The 20,735-nt window shown below is 39.6% G+C and overlaps 2 protein-coding genes across 6 annotated transcripts in view; one reads left to right on the plus strand and one right to left on the minus strand.

Moving 5' to 3' along the window:
- LOC134213890 (lateral signaling target protein 2 homolog) overlaps nt 1-3,973 on the plus strand; it is a 60,750-nt gene extending 56,777 nt beyond the window's left edge. For both annotated transcript variants that reach the window (XM_062693342.1, XM_062693343.1), the window contains exons 5-6: nt 3,009-3,265; nt 3,332-3,973. In XM_062693342.1, the coding sequence (XP_062549326.1) occupies nt 3,009-3,265; nt 3,332-3,449 (375 nt within the window). In that variant the 3' untranslated portion in view covers nt 3,450-3,973. The remainder of the gene's footprint in view (nt 1-3,008; nt 3,266-3,331) is intronic.
- A 13,072-nt stretch (nt 3,974-17,045) lies between these two features.
- Nucleotides 17,046-20,735, minus strand: part of LOC134213891 (dynein axonemal heavy chain 2-like) — a 74,181-nt gene continuing 70,491 nt past the window's right edge. For 3 of the 4 annotated variants that reach the window (XM_062693345.1, XM_062693351.1, XM_062693349.1), the window contains 2 exons: nt 17,544-17,978; nt 17,046-17,450 (listed from right to left, as the gene is read on the minus strand). In XM_062693345.1, the coding sequence (XP_062549329.1) occupies nt 17,070-17,450; nt 17,544-17,978 (816 nt within the window). In that variant the 3' untranslated portion in view covers nt 17,046-17,069. Of the gene's footprint in view, nt 17,451-17,543; nt 17,979-20,735 lie in introns of those variants that run through there. The other variant, XM_062693346.1, reaches the window with a different exon arrangement.

The raw sequence follows: 20,735 nt of genomic DNA on the forward strand, positions 1-20,735 counted from the left end.
AAAGCGTTTTTAACATCTATAAGATTTTTAGTATCCATTGGTAACAGTTGTGCGTGTTTAGAAAATGAATCCACAAGTGATAACTTTCGCCGCCGGGGAGGTGCGTCGGTGTAAGCTAGATCCACCGTCGGGGACTAAGCCGAGTAGACCGTGACGCGTAAGAGTACCGGTTTCGGGTCGTCGAGGCGCCATTGACCCGGAATCTACTACCCAGAATAGACTTCGGCACTCGACCGGTCACTCGCTGAAGTGAGAAAGGACTGAAGATTGGAGAAGGCAAATTAGATGTTAAGAGTAGTTCAGGCTACGCAACAGCCTTCCACGGAAGCGGGTTGTCGGTTTCGAGGGAAAATTCTACGCCGGGGAACTCCCTGACGGAGTAGGATAGATCCGCCGCCGGGGATCATCTGAGTAGTTCGCGACGGAACTGGGAGCTAATTGGCTCAACGTTGATAGATGGTGATGAATGGCACGAGAATGTTGTTAAAAGACTATGATTAGACCTATATCAGGCTAGGAGCTGAATGGCTCATAGACAAGGGAGAACAGATCCGCCGCAGGGAATTTTTTCGTCGGTGTAGGCCAGATCCATCGCCGGGGACTAGGCCGAGTAGATCGCGACGCGTTGAAGGGCCGGTTTCGGGTCGTTGAGGCACCATTGAACCGGACGCTATGCTGCACCCGGAATCTCTGGATCGACTTCGGCACTCGTCCGGTAAACCCGTTGACGTGAGAAAGTGTATAGGACCTGCTGACCAGGTGTATTAGTGGTGTTGATAACGAAACAGCCTTCCCCGGATGCGGGTCGTCGGTTTCGGGGGAGCTTCCGCCGCCGGGGGACTCCCTGTCGGAGTAGGATAGATCCGCCGCCGGGGATTATCTGAGTAGAGTGCGACCACGTTGAGAGCTAAATGGCTCGAAAAGGAGATGGTGCTGAATGGCACGAGGAAAAGATAAAGGGCTCAATAATTTTGTGTATCAGAACGTCGGCTCCAGGGGCACGTTCACCTCAATTCGGGAGATTTGTGCCTGGTACAAACAAGGGAGCCAAGTGGCTCAGAAGTAAATAGAATGTGGTCGAACTCGATCCTTTTATCGAACAAGTGGCCGCGCGAAAAACAACATGGTATCATCGTTTTCGCGGCGTCGGTCAACCGGGCGGGTTCCGAGCCCGAGGACGGAAAGGGTCCTCGTCAAGGCTGGGGCAGGCGTAGGCACCGCGTCGGCAAGTCCCTCTGTGTGTTGGCGAATAGACCCTGTCGCAGAGAGGTCAATTTGGGGTGCACGCGGCATCATCATTCTTGATACCAGTCGTGCAGAGGGAAGCAGGCGCGAAGTCGACCCTTCCCACCTTCCGAGGACATAGGGCGTGGTAAGGCCACCTGGAAAGCCGGAAATGCGCTGGCACGATACCATGGTGTTCTTCTTAAAGAGCGAGTCACGATGTTCGGTGCTGCAAGGACACGTAGCTAACCTCGAGGGTGCGTTGTGCACTGGCCCCCTTTGAAGCATTACTTTCTGCTTGTACCGAAGGGACTATGGGCTTGGAGGCAATGGAAACGGTTTAGCGGTTCGGAGATGTAGTCCTGCCTCCCTCGTTTGCTGTTGGAGGTGATCCCTAACCCCGAACTTCATGGTCAACCCAGGATGTCTGTTGAGCAGATTCCCCCTCCATTGCTTAGGAAGAAAATAAAAACACACACAGACATACATAACCTCAATTTTTCGAACTGAGTCGATCGGTATATAACACGAGTGATCATATAACCTTTACGTAGAAAAAAGACTGGGGTTTGATAGAACACTTTGTTCTCGCTCCTTTTATGTTGGGGTTCATATTTTTGTTCGCACAGCTGTGTAAACCAAGTTGAATAACATCATCAGAATCTATGCCCCGCCATTAGGGCTATTTAAAAGAAATTCAAATGGGGTATAGCACCCTTAATCAGTGTTTATTATTGCCTGATTTTCTCAAAATTGCACGCGGCGAACCCTTCATGAAAGGTACCGCCGCGCTTTCTGCACCCCGTTCACTTGATTCTTATGGGTGAATAGCATTGCGGTGTATCGTTTGGCCAGGCCGTACCTTTCGACAGTCATTCGCCGCGTGAAGTATTGTGCAAGTACCCATTTGGGAACACTACAAACGCCGCGTAGTGTATCATATCCAGAAAATCTGACAATATCGTAACAGCTTCCGAAAAACGTCTCTCACGGTATGTTACCCATCGAGAGAGTATACAGATGGATTCAAATCCTGTGTGTAACTTTTATATTAGAGAATTCGCATGCTTCACTTCAAATTGAGAAACGTTGATTAAATTTTACTCAATCTAATCTTAGCTTAGCAGTAATATTTGCAGCCATGTAACAAAAGTCCCATTGAGGATGCATCAAAGAGATTCGCATCTTAGGAACATAAATACAAAATATTGCAACTATTAACATTATTTAATTATTTTCTTACATTTAAAATGTGTTTCGCATGAAAAAAACGTTTAGCATCTTTTGATACACTCTCGGGGAGTGAATTATGGTATCGATGAACAAATAGTAATGAAAAGTGCTCAGTATTCCATCAAAATATATTATGGATGACTATTTAATAGTGACAAAATTTTACTTCAAATATATAAGTACTCATATGATACGAGTAGGTATCGATACTTTACATTCGATAATTTGTGGTATCGATACTTTTATACGATTCTGCTTGAAAGTAAAAGTATTGATACTTTCGTGGTATCACATTACATACGACGTTTTCAAAAATTATGCTAGAATTGTGTTATTTTTGCTAGAATGTTCATAGAGAAATTAATAATCATATTAAATAAATGTATTACATTCTGTTTCAGTAAAGCACACCAGTTGAAAAGAATGTTACAAATTTTAGGTGACATCAGTATCATTTTTGAAACCAACCCCTTAGTTTATTTGCAGTTTCTCATGTAGTGTGATTGTATGAACGTAATATTATGATATTGATTGTACGATTTACATTCCAGGTTCACACCGTTGGGTCAATGCCATCAATTGAAAGTCTGAGTTTTATCAATCACACTGAATGTGCGTGCTTTAGTCGCAATGGGTCTGCTATTTCAACAACATCACCGTTACTGCCTGCGCCAATTTGTGCCTGCCCCTCATTGTTTCAACGAGTGATAGATGATGAAAATCGATGCATATGCGACTGCTCTTCCAGTGATACGCAGTGCGATCAGTTTAAGCGAGGGATGGAGCATTTTTCTATGGACAATAGAAGGTACTGATTTCGATTCCATGTTTATAAATATAATTATTATGTTTTAATTAAGTATTTATGTTGCAGATGTATTAAAGATGGGCGTTGCAACGAGCCATTATGCGAATATGGTAATTATAATAAAGCTAAAGGCAAGTGCCCCACTAGGGAAGAAAAGTTAAATATCGTTCTTAGGGGATCTTGATAGTAAAGTCTGAGTAATGTAGCGATAGTTACCAGGAATTCCGAATAAGAATAATACTATTAAAAGCAAAATGTGTACATGACTGCATATTTCACATAGGTTTTTTTTGGATAGGAAATTATAATATGAAATCGTTGCAATGCATTTTATATTATACTGAATGGTCATTCATTGAAAACACAAATGTCCTTAAATAAATGTATACGAAAGATTCGTAGTTTTCAGTATTGATTAATATGGTTGCAGTTTGGTTTCGAAGTGTAACATATCCACTCTGATGTTAATTCAATATAAGAACTATATTTTTTGCAATTCCTGATCATAATATCTAGTATACAGTTCGTCTTTGAGTGATAAAACGGCCTACTTTTCCATACAACGAAATGGGTGCTATAATGAACATTATGCAACTCAAATGGGTTGCATAATATTCATTATAACACTCATTTGGGTCAATTAATTGCATATTATTCGGCAACTCGGCCGTACGAAAACCATTTTTTTGTTAAATATCTTGGCTGTGCATATGCACAGCATATGTTTCGAAATGGACAAATTGATATGAAATTTGCGAAAAGAATCCACGTGTCTTGGAGGACTCGAACCCTCAACCTCCTACTCTCTAGATAGGCGTGATAACCCCTACACAACAAGACCACTTAAAGGTCACGTTTGCGGAAAAGCCATCAGAATCCGAGTACCAACCTCCACCGCGGTTAGCTCTCTTTTTTGCAAGCAGCAGAGCAGAGTGCGATTGAATTCGCATTCTATACCGTCCCGCCCAGTCCGTTGCTGGGGGGCATGGAGTGCGATCCTCTCGTTTAATAAATAATGTGCACTCGCTTGGCTGTGGATATACAACAGTAAAGCAAATGTGGAGATTGGGCAAATCAAGCATCCGAAAGATATTCAATTTGCAAAAAAGAGAGCTAACCGCGGTGGAGGTTGTTACTCGGATTCTGATGGCTTTTCCGCAAACGTGACCTTTAAGTGGTCTTGTTGTGTAGGGGTTATCACGCCTATCTAGAGAGTAGGAGGTTGAGGGTTCGAGTCCCTCCAAGACACGTGGATTCTTTTTCGCAAATTTCATATCAATTTGTCCATTTCGAAACATATGCTGTGCATATGCACAGCCAAGATATTTAACAAAAAACTCATTTGGGTGCTATAATGAAAAACTAACATCAGAACAGTTGTTACATGACTACATTTTGCTGAATTAGTTTGGGTAAGTGCTCAAATAGTGTATTCTATGCGCTCCGTAATAAATTAAATAGTTTGGTGGACATGACATCAAAAATTTCCAAAGGCAAGTACATCTATCGCTTCACGACTTGTAGAACTATGCATTTTGGCTCGGTAACATGGATCGTTTTCGTCTGATCGTTTTCCGCATTTATTGGCAAGCATTATCATGTGGAGTAAATTAGACTGTACAATTTTGGGTACAGATTTATAAAATTAAAGTTCATTTTTCGTCATTGCAAAAAATAGCGTCTGCAACTCGTTGCAAAACTCATTTTTTTCAGCACTCGTAGTATTTATCCAACTCGGCGAGCCTCATTGGATAAACGTACAACTTGTGCAAAAAAAATCATCTTTTTGCAACTTGTTGCAATTAAAATTTATCACGCAAACATGTGTTTGTTTGAAATAAAAAAAAACAAAAAAAAAAACACCTAGTAGTGGTATTGCTTTTCTCGCATTGAGCCAAGACGCCAACCTTTTTCGGTTTGGTTCACTATTTTCTTCAAAACTTCTTAAACGCAATGACCGATCGTTACAAAGTTCAATAGAGATCTACAAGATTTTACCACCTTTCGAATGATACTTATGGTAAAAAATCGGTTAAGAATTACTATATGAAAAGTTGGTTACATTAATTTGATCTTTTGTGTACACACGCACACACATACAAACACACACACGAACGGACGGACAAACATTTGTTGAGTTTGTCGAGCTCGATTGGTATAGGGTTGGGTCTACGAGCCTTCTATATAAAGTTCGCTTTCGGAGTGAAATGATAGCCTTTCGGTACAACTTTGTTGTACGAGAAAGGCTAAAACCTATTTAGATTACTTTCTACTTTCTCGCCTTTAGCCAAGACATGGACTCTTTTCTTCGTCATTTTTGAACGCAATAGTAGATTGGTATCAAAAGCAATAGTGCTCATTAGGCTTTGCCTAGTGTTTTATTGAAAATTCAACGACGTCTAAACACGCAATTATCCTCAACACACGAATGAACATTCGATAATAAACTAAATTGGATTGAATTTCATCTTCAAATTCCTGTGTTTTTAAAAGTTTTCGTTCAATCGAAAAACTTTCTAAGAATGGAACAAAGGTTATATTATTTTATCTCATCATCATCCTCTTCTTCTTCTTCTTTTTCTTCAATGGCTCTACATTTCAACTGGAACTTGGTCTGCTTTCTAAGCCCGCCATTGCATGAGTTTGTATCTTGTGTGGCAAGTACAATGTATACACTATGCCGGAGAGTCGAGAATGTTTCCCACCCGAAAACATCCTAGACCGGACAGAGAATTGAACTCGCCATTTCCGGATTGGAAATTCTACACCTTTGCTTGAGATCGTTTTGCGCTGTTAAAACACGTTCAATCGCGCACTAATTATATTTTTCGTCAACCATACAAGGCAGAACAAAGTAACGTTGGTCTTGAGATCGTTCTGCGCGTTTGAACACACTTTTATTGGGTTTTTGGTAAAATTTCATGAAAAAGAGGAACTATTTTGAAAATAGTTAGGAAAACTTAATAATTTTGAATAAGGAACACCTCTAATTAAGTTTCACTATATAGGACAAGTTATTAGCTCTCCTATTTTCATCCCAAGCTCCACTATTCAGTCACAAACATAACATTTGGTTTGAATGTGACTAGATAGTCTTGTGGGCGATGGTGGAAACAAGAAGTACTGCCGAAACAGATCTTTTCCCTATAGAAAGTTCACCACACCCTACTTTGTGAAAACGAAATTGATGACCACGAAGAGGAAAGTAGAAGCAAGTCCCTGGAAGCGAATGTTGTACCCGATTTTGTAGTCCCAATCCTATCGATAAAATTTTGACCCATCTTTGCCATTTTCGGTGCCTACTCGGTTTGGCAGTCGACGTAATTATAGAAGCTACGGCTTAGGATTTCCAATCCGGAGATGGCGAGTTCAATTCTTGGTCGACTCCCTGGGCATTAGGGTGGTTCAAAAAATCTATTTTGCTCCAAAGTGCTCATCTGATTCTTTACCATGTTCTGAGTGTCCTCTGAACATTTGAGCTCGTTTGCATTAAAACTGATTTAGCACAAGCCGTTTCAAGTTTGCATGCAAATTACTATGGAGAAATTTTTTTTTCATTATACTGTTAATGATGCCTCCCCATCAAGCGCAGGTTAAAAGAAAACCTATATAGCTAAAAGGAATACTCAACAACTTTCACTCAGTGAAAACCGCATCTCAATTAATCATTCCAATAATTAGTAATCGAATTTAATTTATTCCGTGGTTTTCTGGAGCTAATTGCATAACTCATCAACAGGCAACATTGCTGCTCGTGGCGCGAAAGATAGCACACACAAATTCAGGCTACTATGTTGCACTGCACATTTCAGTGATGCCCTCTATGAAGTTTAACGATCATGACTAAAGATTCGCAGCCTGTCTTAAAATCGATTACTAATTATTGGGGCGATTAATCAACATGCGATTTTCGTTGGGTGAAAGCTGTTGAGTATTCTTTTTAGCTATGTAGGTTTTCTTTTAACCTGCGCTTAATGGGGAACGTCATTAACAGTATAATGAAAAATAAATTTTCCCATACTAATTTGCATGCAAACTTGAAACGGCTTAATGCAAATCAGTTTTAATCCAAATGAGCTCAAATTTTCAGAGGACACTCAGAACATGGTAAAGAATCGATAAGCACTGTGGAACAAAATAGATTTTTTGAACCACCCTACTGGGCATAGTGTATTAATTGTACTTGATACGCAAGATACTAATGCAATGGCGGGCATAGAAAAGCTTTCAATTGATAACTGGCAAATGCTAACAGAATACTAAGTTGAAAAGGAAATGCTAAAAGTACTTCAATGAAAACTATTAGTAATGACAGCCCTTGAAAATGGTTGCTTTTTTTATGTTCATTACAACATATTTTCGACATCTTCTCGACGACAGGACTAACATTTCAATACACCTGCAATTCAAATTCAACTGATTTAATATAGCTATACGTTTTTGTCTAGGTGATTTATAACCTTTCTCGTGCAAAAAACTGAAAAATATGAGTGAGGTTTTTTTAGCGTGTTTTGGCGCTTGTTGTCTGTGTTTTTATTTTAATCTTTATTAAAGTGATTTTTTATGATTTTATAAGTTCATCACTATAAACAATCACCCTGACTTTTTCGCGGCATCTATACCGATTGTAAGGGATAGACGCTTCATCACTATATTTTTTACTAAAATCCTAAACTTTCTAAAAACATAACCTACAAGCGTTTTACAGGATCCAAATAATGAAATAAACATGTGGGTTCGTATTTTTTTTTGCGAAACCGTACAAAAAATCTTTATTAATACATAAAATTTTGACTATTACATAAAATTTTGTTGGTGTGCTTATAATTTCTGGAACAGTCTATAGTGTATCCCAGTTGCATGAAAATCGATTTCACAACTCGTTGCTTTTTGCAACTACCTAGTTGCACGAGTTATTTACTATTTGTCAAACGCTGATGTGAGAAATTGTTTCGGATCTGCATTGACCTACACACCCAGTGGCGTAGCCAGAAAATTGGTCTGGGGGGGGTTTTCTGAACATATTTTTTTTCGGAAAAAAATTTCTTCTAAAATTTTGTCTCTGGGAGGGGAGTTTTATGTCCAAAACCACCCCCGTGGCTACGCCACTGTACACACCCGTTACAAATCACTCAGAGACTGAGTGAAATTGTATTGCCATCTCTTTTTTTCCCACGGAAATTTTACTCAAATTTCGTAAAAAGTGGAACTACTCAAAATTTTCGTAAAAAGTGGAACTACTCAAAATTTGTAGCGTATAGCGAACACCAAATAGATGTTGGGGGAAGTGCGGAAGCGGGTCGTTGGTTTCAAGGAAAATTCTGCCGCCTGGGAACACCCTGTTGGAATAAAGTGGATGCAATCGTATGACGGTCATTATATTAATGCCTGTCTCTGTCAAACATCAAGTTGATCTATACTCATTGGAATATGCTGGCACTGATTGCTATGAATCAAATCTTAGAATATGTTTTTATGCATAATCCTAAAGTAATGATATCGTATTATTGATACGCGAAAAATGTGCATTCTCAGATGAAATATTCACGACTCAAGACTATATTGCTGTAACTAAATAACTATGAGCTGGTTCTGAAACTAATATGTTTAACATTCAACGTATTTACCGTCATATTGTAAATATTTGAATAGCATAAGTGAATTTCCTAGTACAGTTATTCAATGGAAGAATATATGCTAGTCAGTTAAGATCAATAGTATTATAACGTTTAAACAAATAAATGATTAAATATGACAAAATAAAACATGCTTTTCGTTTATGTTTATGGTAGAACCAAATCTCACCGCCCAAAGATCTTAGTTGTATGTTTCCATATTGAAAGGTGGGGTAAGGTTGGCTATTATACAATAGAGTTAATAAACTGAAGAGAAACACTTGCCATAATATAAGTTAGGACTATTCAATTTATTTCCGCCACTTGATTGCAACTTACCAAATACTCAACAGTAAAGCCGTATTCAGTGCCTCGCACTTGATTAAATTCAAAACAAAAATATTCATCATGTGACCAAGACAGGATATGTCTTTATTCTCCATCTCAATGGTAGCCACTTGTTCGGTGTTGAACTTAATCTTAATTTCAAAACCTTAAGGCCGTTACAATGAGTGCTTGTTTTCTCTTGTTTAGGACAGCAGAACGATCGCGCGATCTGCCGAAATATTGTGTTCTGCATTGCGCGGCCGGTAATAAAGTTAATCAGTTCAGTACTTGTTTTATTTTATTACGGACAGTAGAACGATCGCGCGATCTGCCGAAATATTGTCGGGCCGCCACCAAACCAGACCGCGCGATTGAGCACTCGCATTTGATTTATGTCATTAGTAGTGCGCATCATGCACGCATGGATGTACTATCATGCGCACTAATCAAAAATGAGTTGCGACGTCTATAACTGCAGATATTTTCATTTTATTGAAAACAAATTTCCGAATTTCTACCATACACGAAATATTGTGTAGCATTGGGCGGCCGGTAAATAAAGTTAATCAGTTAAGTGCTTGTTTTCTCTTGTTTCGGACAGCAGAACGACCGTGCGATCTGCTGAAATATTGTGTTCTGCATTGCGCGGCCGGTGATAAAGTTAATCATTTTTTTAGTTAGTTAAAATTCATTTATTTTCCATTATTTTGTCGTATTTTTATAGCATTTCAAATGGTTGGCCTCTTGGCCCTTCATCTTTAGTATAGTTTCTAATTTTAATTGTTTTAATTTTCATCTATGGTTGAAGGTAGCCTAAAAGAGGCATCGGTTAATTTTTAAAATTTGATAACCTAACTACTATTTACAAAAATATTTACAATAACAATTTGGTAACCTAGATTGGAACAAGCGCGCTACTCGCAGCTTGGTCCGAAGATAAGCAACGAACCCTAAACCGATCTTTAGACTCACCAAAGCGTTCTTGTAGTGTTTTAATACCGGCCAGACGGCTCAGAAGTTCGTGACCTGGGAGGGGTGTTCATAATCATCTTCAGGAATTCCTCTTCATGTTTTCAAAAAGTATCAAAAATTCATCCGGTCAGTCCAGAATCACAATTATGCTCAAATAAGCCTTCTGTGATATTTTCAACTAATTCGGATAAAATTTCAAGGTGGCTCAAGTCGATAAAGTGTTTTTGGGCTATTTTCAATTTTGAAAAAAATCTAACAAGCTTGAGCTTGATTGACTGCTCGTAGTTGCTACCCCATTATGACCAGATCAGCTGTTCTTGCACAGGGAACTAACAGATGTTTGCTTGGGACTAGCACACATCTTCAATGTACAAGTACTGGTGATCTCATTTGTTAGGTCATACTGGCGCCTGCCACGTCAGAATGCAAGTCAATGTAGGGAAAGGGGAGGAAATGATGATGCAATCACTCGCCCACTGCAAGCCGAATATACCTCTGCACTTGCCACGAGTTCATGCGGAATTTGTTGGAATTTTTGGGTTAGGTTCAAGAGGCAGAGGTCCGTCTTGGTTAACGAGCTGCCAATGTGATAGATAGGAGAAAGCAACTGATGGAATTTCTAATTGGATGTAGGAAACGAGCTCTATAGTTCATTTCCAATTCCAGCATATTACTGTTAGAATACTAAAGTTGAAGGTATAGGAATAGTAAATGGAAACGGTATGGAAGTCCATTACCAGTTTTAGCGATTGCTAGAACATGAGAAATGTAGAGAAAGATACAAAGTAGGAGAATGGAACGGACCTGAGATTGAACCCACCTCCTGCATATGAGGCAGAAACAGTAGCCATATGACTACCAAGCCCGCTACAATTTTGAAAAAAAATCTAACAAGAGATATAAATGCCGAAAACTATCGCAACAAGCTTTTGGTGTACTCTACAAGTCTTGTGAACATTGTGATTCGTTTCGTTCACGTTTTGACCATGCTAAATGATTTTCTAGCTTTTAAGTGTATATAAACACTGTTTCCCCTGAATGTCGTTGTTCTACAAAATTCTCGAATTGATTACAAGTCATTGCTCATTTATTATATTGTTATTTCTCTTTTTCCCCTGGACATTTTAGTATTATAATTGTCAATGTGCGACTTACCATTAAATTATTAAAAATTAGAAGCTGAACCTTTGTCATAAATTTGCACGTTAGGATTTCTTCAAACAAGTTATTCTAACAAAACATAAATCAAATCATATGATATTTGATGCTTACAACAAACGACTTCCAAATTTGGTTCATTTCACCATATGTCTGTATGCTTTTACCATTGAGTGCATCGTAGTAACAAGTGAAATCAAAGCTTCTTTGTTCGAACAACTTGTTTGAAGAAATCCTAACGTGCATATTTATGACAAATGTTCAGCTTCTTATTTTTAAGAATTTAACAGTAAATCGCACATTGGCAATTATATTACTCAAATGTTCAGGGGAAAAAGAGGAATAATAATATAATAAATTAGCAATGATTTGTCATGAATTCAAGAATTTCATCGAATAACGGCTTTTATGGGAAACAGTGTTTTTATGCACTTAAAAGCTCGAAAATCACTTTAACGTGGTCAAGACGTGAACGGAACGAATCGCAATGTTCACAAGATTTGTAGGAGCACACCAAAAGCTTTCGTATAGAGGTTGTTGCGATAGTTTTCGGCCTTTATATTTCTTGTTCGATTTTTTTTTCAAAATTGAACCCAAAAACACCAAATCGACTTGAGCAACCTCGAAATTTTATCCGAATTAGCTGAAAATTTGACAGGAGGCTTATTTTAGCATAAGAATTGTGATTCTGGACTGACCGGATGAATTTTTGATACTTTTTAAAAACATGAAGAGGTCTATTTTACAGTCCCCAGGCGGAACATGTTTAGGGGATTCAGAGTGGGGGGAAATGATGACCTCTGGGTCTTCGCCGCGTTGATACAGATCTTCCAGCTGGTGAGGTACTCTGTCAGGACATCCAGGCCTCGTTGGAGTTTTGCCACTAGCGCTCTGATTACTCTACCGTTGTAGACGATGGAGGTGTCATCTGCGAACAGAGACACAATGCCGCCTTCTGGAGGTTTTGGCATGTCGGAGGCAGTATTGGTAAACACTCAAAACCTCAAAACTCATGGATGATTCAAATCAAGTGTGAGTTGAAACGTACCCAACTCAGCACCTAAAAACTCATGTATGAGTTGAATCATCCATTTGAATCATCGTAGGTTTTCTTTTGTTCTCCCTCGTTAAAAACAGTGCATTGACGTTTGTCGCTGAAAATATTAGACACTATTTTATGTATAAGCAATAAATTGCCCCCAAATTGATTTCAAATGCGTTTTTAAACCAAAATGATTTTTTGGCAAATGATTGAAATGATGCGTTTTAGCATGAAAAATTCAAGCGTGTTGCATTCCTTTAAAATCGCCGACGATTTCGATCGCACGGGAGCGCTCGTTGATTGAGATTTATGAGTGATTTTACCAACACTGGTCGAAGGTGAACAGGTTGAAAAACAGGGGCCCGAGGATACTGCCCTGGGGGACGCCTGCGACGATGTTGTGCGCATTAGAACTCGCTCCGTAGATTAAGACCCGGAAAGTCCTTGCCGACAGGTAATTGTTGATGATTTTCACCAGGTAGCTGGGAAGATTGTAGCGTTGTAGTTTGTACACCAGGCCATCATATCATACATTGTCAAATTCCTTCTCGACATCGAGTAAGGCCATGGCGGATGTTTTTGAGACAAACTTGTTCCGTCTGAGGACGTTGGTAACTCGAGTCAGTTGGTGTACAGTTGATCGACCGCGTAGGAAACCAAACTGTTCTTCGAGCAAGATGTTGAGATTTTCGGCAGACTCAAGTAACCGGTGATGAATAGCTTTTTCGAATAGCTTGGATAACCCTGAAAGAAGGCTGATCGGTCGATAACTTTTGGGGGAGGAAGGATCCTTCCCAGGCTTCCGGATGGGGATGACTTTCGCTGACTTCCAGGACGATTGGAAGTAGCTGAGCCGGAGACACTGATTAAAGATCAGCGAGAGGTGCACAAAGAACAGAGCACTCATGTGTTTCAGCTCAAGATTCAGCATATTGTCCAAGCCTGAGGCCTTCATGTTCTTCGATGATTTGATACAGGCCGTCAATTCGCTATCTAAGATCTCCAACTCCTCCGAGAAGTCGTTGGGAATCAAATGGATGTTGTTAGCATGCTCGTTGACGGTTGCTTCATGTGGACTGACGATGTTCTGCCCAAGATTGTGTGAGCTGACGAAGTGACGACCTATTTCAGCGACCTTCTCTGCAGGAGTTATCAAGCGATCCTTAGAGTCATTATTGTCTAGTGGGATCAAAGGTGGAATGGGCCGAGGCTTAGATTTTAGTATTTTGGTCATTTTCCAGAACGGCTTAGCATAATCTGGGAGAGTGCGGATCTTATTCGATAATTTTGATAATTTTTGTGATTCAATAGCAGTGTGCCTTAAACTCAGGCAGTCCTGTACGCTGAAACTGCCTGCGAGTGACATTCCGCAATCGAATCAAATCTTTGGTGAGTGTATCGGTGTTTAAGGAGTTGCTTACCTGCCGAGTCGTCGGGACATGCTGCTCTCTGGCCACCGAGATTGCCTCTTCGATGGCGTACAGCTGGCGGTCGATACTTTCCGGCGTCTCCGGACGCACCACGTAATCGATGGTGTTGTCGACGCATCGCTGGAACCGCTGCCAGTTCACTCGATGGCAGTTCCGCCGTAACTGCTGCAGCCGATTGACAGAGGAGCCCACTTCCGCCACCACCGGATAGTTATCCGAGGTGAGCTCCTGGTAGACGACCGGCTGCGAGACGTGGTTGTTCATGTTTGTTATGTAGAGGTCTAGGGTTGCGTGGACACCGGACCGATCCAGCCGAGTGGGGGAAAAATAAAAATAAAGACTGAAATTGGGAATTTGGGGTGGAGATTGTGTAGTGGCCTTCCTCCATGTCGTTGCTCCAGATGGTGCCGTTTCGATTGCCGCGACTGTTGCCCCAGGCTTGATGTTTGGCATTTAGGTCGCCGGCAATGATATACTGGCCATGCCTCCGCGTAAGCTTGACGATGTCCCTCCGAAGGGCAGCTGATGATCCATCGCCGGCTTTGGCTTTTTAGTGGAATGTGTTCACTTGTCATAAGACGAGTTTGTACAATCCCATTGAATTCCACCACTTAATTGTATCTTGACAGATACGTATTTCGACCTCAACAGTAAGGCCGTCTTCAGTGTTGGTGGCTCACCACCTCTGTTGAGGTCGAAATACGTATCTGTCGAGATACAATTAAGTGGTGGAATTCAATGGGATTGTTGTTGTACTCGTCTTATTACAAGTTTTAACTAGTATTAGTGTTATTTCCCATCTCAAAGATCGCATCGCTTACCAAAATGAATCCAGATAATTTATCTTTTATAACTAAAACGATATTCTATCCCAAGACAATCGTGGAGATGCAGAGGTATACTCGGTCTCTAGTAGCAACGAGAATCGGACTAACAATCCTTCCATTCCTATATGACCGTAAGGACGTGGCCCGAGCCGTTATTGACTTTAAATATTTGAGCTCCCGAAACGTGTACATTGAGATTGGATAACTAATCCCATGCCTCATTCATTGTGTTCTCTGTACAATTTCGCAAGTTCAGTCAATCACGAAGTAGCAACTACGGATCAGTGTTGGTAGAATCATGCTCAAATCTGACTCACCGAAGCCTCATGCACGAGGTGACTCGCTTGCGATTCTGCATGGAGAGCATCGCGCATGAGTTTTTCACGCAGAATCGCATCGTTTCGCTCATTAGCCGAAAAATGATTTCGCTCTAAAAAGTGTCAAAACCCAATTGAAGCGTAGTTTGTGTTTACGTATGGATTTATCATCCATTGTTTTAAGCAAAGAATGTTGTTCCGATGAATTTAACAAAGAAGAATACGCAAAAATCACGCAATGATGCAAATCGCGAGTCGAATCATGGACGATTCCCTGAGCCTTGAGTCGGTTATGGTTTGCCTCGTGCTTGATTTGAATCGTGGATGAGATTTGAGAATTTGAGTTTTTACCAACACTGCTACGAATTGTGCGGTCATAATGCTCATGCATGCTCATTTAAAAACCTTAAGGCCGTTACAAATATTTAATTAACATTTTGTCCTACTGGTCTCCGAAAGGTCAAGGGGGGGGGATAATAAAAAATAAATATTAAAATGAAAAAAAATCAAAAAACTCTTCGGATTTGTTAAAGAATGTTCTGAAAATTCTCAAAATTACCCGAATTTTATTTTGTAGCCCCCTCAAAATATTATTTTTTGGCAAAAAAATCTGAGGGGGGAGACAAAATAGTTTTGAGGTATTTGTATCAAAATAGTTCGTGTTACCGCGTAAGATCTCAATAAAGACTATTTGTTTGGTCAGAAGTATATGGTCAGGGTTCTGCGAAATCGTACCAATCGCCTTTTTTTACTGACTTGTGATATTTTATTCGTAGGATGAAAACGGAAATGAATTCATACTCACATGTTGTTGGATATTGTGGTCAATATAAATACTTAAGAACCCTGATTGTGGTGTTAGCAGAGTGTTTGAAAATGACATGTTGAAGATGCCGAATCAAGGCAATTTGCTTTCAATTGCGTGATTATCATTTAGGTTACTTCAACCTGGCAGACAATGTACCGGTATACAAGTGTCAAATCTGTTGGGAGGAGCAAGAGGAACCCACTCACGAAGAACAACGAATACTAGAGTCCCCTCTTACTACACGGCAGGCTACCGACTGATACTTCTGCCAGCAGCTGCAGTTCTCTTTATTCAACAATAGGTATATACAATACATCTATAACAATATTCCTTAATTTACCCAAGAGCAACTACAACCATCTGGTGCCTGCTTCCTATCCATCTACGATCTACTGCGAAGCGTCGCACTTTACCTGATATTCCAACACTCCTCCTTAGTGTGCACGCCTCGCAACTCTCCAGGATCGTCCTTACACCAAGCCTCTAGTACCTCGCCGAACAATTCCTCCTGTCAAATCCGATGCCCGTACAAATGGCCTCCATCCGACGTTTGCACAGCACCTTCTGTTGACCAGCTCCTGTATGTTCCAACGTTCCTCCTGTACTCCTGCTGACCAGTCAGCATCTTACCGAACGTTCCGACCTCCTGATGAATGCCGTCCGGCGCTACTTACGACTTACGTGGCCGATCTATGATCCCATTGCGCCACGCGACTTATGCAGCCGACCCATGATCCCACTGCTATAACGTCGATGGTCGATCCATCCCACTAAGAAGTAGAACTGGAACCGTCCCTGGGCCCATAACTTGTTGAGAGCGGCATAACAGTGGACCGAGAAAGTGAATCGGATCGGACCAATGAACATAAATACTAAGGTATGGAAATCCATATATTGTGTGCGTGCCTTTCGTGTATGGCAAAAAAGCTTTCACTACTACATTCGAACGAGAAGCCGTGCAAATACGTCACCATTTGCTGTTTACATTTTCCTTCATCCACTAATACACTTGCATTTGGTCTTCTTCCTCACCTTCTATCAATCTCATTGGGATCGGACATAAGAATTGTATTCGTTCGTGTGAAGTCTAAGCGACTGGTTGAATCTTTTATTTTGTCCGATCCGATTCACTTTCTCGGTCCACTGTTAATCGTTGTCCACTGTTGTGCCACTTCCAACAAAACCTACAGCGCCACAAGAAGTGGGTTGTGAATATCCCAATGGATCACCTGTTTTGAATATGCTTCAAATCAGAATGGCGAAAATCATCAATAAGGTGTTTATTACAATTAATATGGAATGATTTTATTATTCATTTAATAACATGCAAGTATTCATCTTTATCCATGTATCCTCTCCATTGATTCCAGGATTTAGTTCAATTTCCATGATAAGAGATTCTTTTTCCTTTTTAGAGTAGTAGCAAGGACACTGGTAGTAAGCTCTGCATGCTGAATTATCTTTACGTATGGGTTTGAACAAGATTGGAGGCATACGATGAATTAATTTCAAAATCATCGGTGGCACCAGACACTGATCTTGTAAATCCCATCCGCCATTATAGAGATGAATGCCACTTCCTATGAATCCATTTGCTGTTGACGTTCGGATGACCGGCTTAGTTGTTGAGAGTACCACAACATCCCAAGTGAGATCAACCAATGGAATTTTATACTCCTCTGCATGCATCTGTAGAAGTATTGGTTGAATTAATACGAATGAAATTAAGATATTCTATTGATGTTAAGGTTACAATTAAATGGAGCGGTAATGCTAACTCACCCTCATTACACTTTGTATAAAAAGTTTAGGATCCAAAAGAAGTCCTAATGTTACGTCTACTGATAATTGTCCCGTTTCAGACCATTTACGCAAATTATTGACTCGATATTTAAGATCGATTATCCAGTCTGAAAGATATTTATCTGAACAGTATAAAAGGTAGGGATGACTGATCCATGCTTGGGGAATTGTGTTCCGTTGCACTTCATGCAGAAAGTTTAATGATGATGGCGTCATTTTCGTCTCTCCGGATAATGTTGACATTATCGTGTATAGATTCTGCTTAATCAGCTCAAGAATTACGTTGTATTTATACGTTTCAAGTAGCAGACATTTATTGACATGTGTTTTATTCACTTCCACCATTCTGGTGGCATTATCATAATCTAGACAAACGGGGAGAGCTGTTAGCAGTTCCATAGTAATTTTCTTTGCCTGTAAAACAAATAGAAGTCAAATATATAAAAGATTTTTTTATGCTTATCTATTTACTAGCACCGGTTAGGTGAACATTATTCTGCATAAGTGAAACGAACAAATTTTGAAAATTGTCATATGGCGAGTTAGTACCATTTACTTCCACACATTTATTGTAACTATAGTAGGGGAAGAGGCCCCAAAACGCCCCACTTATATTTACCATGTTTGAGATAGCCTTAGATAGACGTAAAATTATGTAGGTTAGGCGAAAAAAGTGTCAAAATAATAGATAGGAATGTAGGAAAAACTGAAATTTTTCACATTTTGATGAAACATCTAACATTTCGGCGAGGCAAAACGCCCTAGTGGAACTATCCTACAATGTACTCGCGTCTCCACGCATTGTCCATACCAGAATGCTGATGTGCCGACGCATGGTACGTTGTTCCCTAAGAGCTGCCCGCTAAAAGGCGTTTTGCGTCATGAGTTTTCCGGCAACGAAATATTGCCACTTTTTTGAAATTTGAATATTATCAATATGATTGAGATTTTTTCTAATTGTAATGTGGCATCAACTAGCTATATTGATCAACTGTTGAGTGAGGTAGAAACACCCATAAAAATTGTTATAGCTAAGGCATAAAAGCAGTCTATGCTTAGCTAGGTCATATTGCCCCTCCTTCTCCTACGAACTCGTCTTATGACAAGAGATTAGTATTACTTTTTTCTTCCAAAAGGTGAACCAGTCAAGGGCTTTTTTATTCTTTTATTATGGAGACTTTTATGCAGAAAATCTGTATAATAAAGAATAAAATAAAAACATTTTTTTGGTGGCGTTATGTGATGTGAGCTGCACAAGCAAAACACAATAGAACACACTTAGATTTTATTTCTGCAGCACGGCAAAAAATCGCACAGCCGTGCGCCAGCAAAATGAAAAACTGATACCGGTAAAAATGACGTTTGTTAGCTGATTTTCGGCAAATTATTTGCTGATTTTCAGCAACTTTGACAGAAATCATTGGAAAAAACATGTTTGCTGGGGTACGGCTGTGCGAATCTCGGTAAAAGTTCAACATTTTGCTGAGACCCCAGTAAAAAATCAGAAGGGTTATATACAAGATATGACCGCCCGACGTAAACTACGTAAAACAGATAAGATAATTCATTTGATTGCCTATGTCACTGGCTTGAGCATGAGCTTAGAGTGATTCAAATTTTGACTTTTTCGCTCCCCTATGCTTGAATGATAACATTTGCTATTTTAATGAACCTCCTCCTGAATTTGTTGTAATTTGACTGAGCACGAGCAGTTTGATACTTGTATGGAAATTACTATAGAAATCGGCCCTTATGTGTAAGATCATTTTGTGAGGTGGCCCATTAACTATTTTAATATAGCCAACCCGAAGAATTCATAGAATATTTCCTAATATTTAAAACAGTTATTGTTCCGAAGCGATCGGATTGTTGCTCATTATTGATATTTATGTTATTCTTTTACGTGTTCAATTGATTTTCCCACTATTCAGTAATTTCATGAGTATGTTCTGCATCGATCGCGCACCAATTACGGTCCGTACTCATCTCGATGTTCTAAATCTCTATATATCTCTCTATGTCCCTTTTATCCGTCCCTACGAACTACATACATTTTTGCTTTCTGCATCTAGATAACATCCCTATCTCGGTATCTCTATCTCGATGTGTTCTGCTCATGTTTTGTTCAGGATTCACTCTCTCTATGTCAATATATTCAAGTTTCTAGGCTATTAGACAACCTTGGGGCAAAAATAAACACAAGAAATAACATTTGGGTTTTTACCGTTTTTCATAGCAACGAGGTTTTTTCCATCTACTACCCATTTAAATTTTCCTTCCATTCCTCGATCTCTCCTTATCTCGATCTGATCTGCACATCTAAATCATGTTCGATCGCATACCAATTCTTTTATTACAAAATATGAAAATAATTGGATGCGACAATTTAAAATTTTTATTCAAAAATCCCAAATTCATTCCCCAGTGGTGATGATGCCTTTCTCCGACTATTATTCGACTTAGAGTGGTTAATGCATCTCAAAGGTAATTGCCTAATAAATGGCTATTAAATTCTTTGAAGTGTTAGGTATTTGTTGATAATCAATTTTAATAAAACTTGTAAACTGGTGGCGAGTTTCCGAGTATATTGATAAATAAATCCTACACGGGTAAAAATCCGTTCCCAGAAATAAGAAAATAATTCATGATTCCATGAATCCGTCGTGTTTTCTTGCCATGAAAATACACCATGAATATAAATCATGATTTCATGATTTATTTTCGCGTAACGCAACCAATGCGTTACAATTTGGTTGTTAAAATCGACAGAAAAAAAAAAGTTCAACAGGGGATTCGAACTCGAGTACACTGCGTGAGAGTCCGGCGTGCTACCTCTCAGCCGTTCTTACTTCTTGGGAAAGGAGTGTTCGAAGTATAACCGGTTATGCATACTGTCGACTGATGAGGATTGCCTAGTACCACGAATAATGTTCCTGAAATCATGAACTATAATCATGGTTTCATGAACTGACCTGATTCATGATTTCATGATTTTTTATTCATGCCTGTGGGTATGCATTTGTTTCCGTGTAAAAACTCATTAAAAAATAAAGGTGCTATTAACGTTAAAAATCTTACATGATTTCATGACGGTCCTCAATTTTGAAATATTGCACAAATTGTATCCCTGCCTTCACCTTAGACGCAGTTTACGTCGAAATTGGCTTAATA

The sequence above is a fragment of the Armigeres subalbatus genome, chromosome 2, assembly GCF_024139115.2.
Source record: "Armigeres subalbatus isolate Guangzhou_Male chromosome 2, GZ_Asu_2, whole genome shotgun sequence".
Taxonomy (NCBI): Eukaryota; Metazoa; Arthropoda; class Insecta; order Diptera; family Culicidae; genus Armigeres; species Armigeres subalbatus.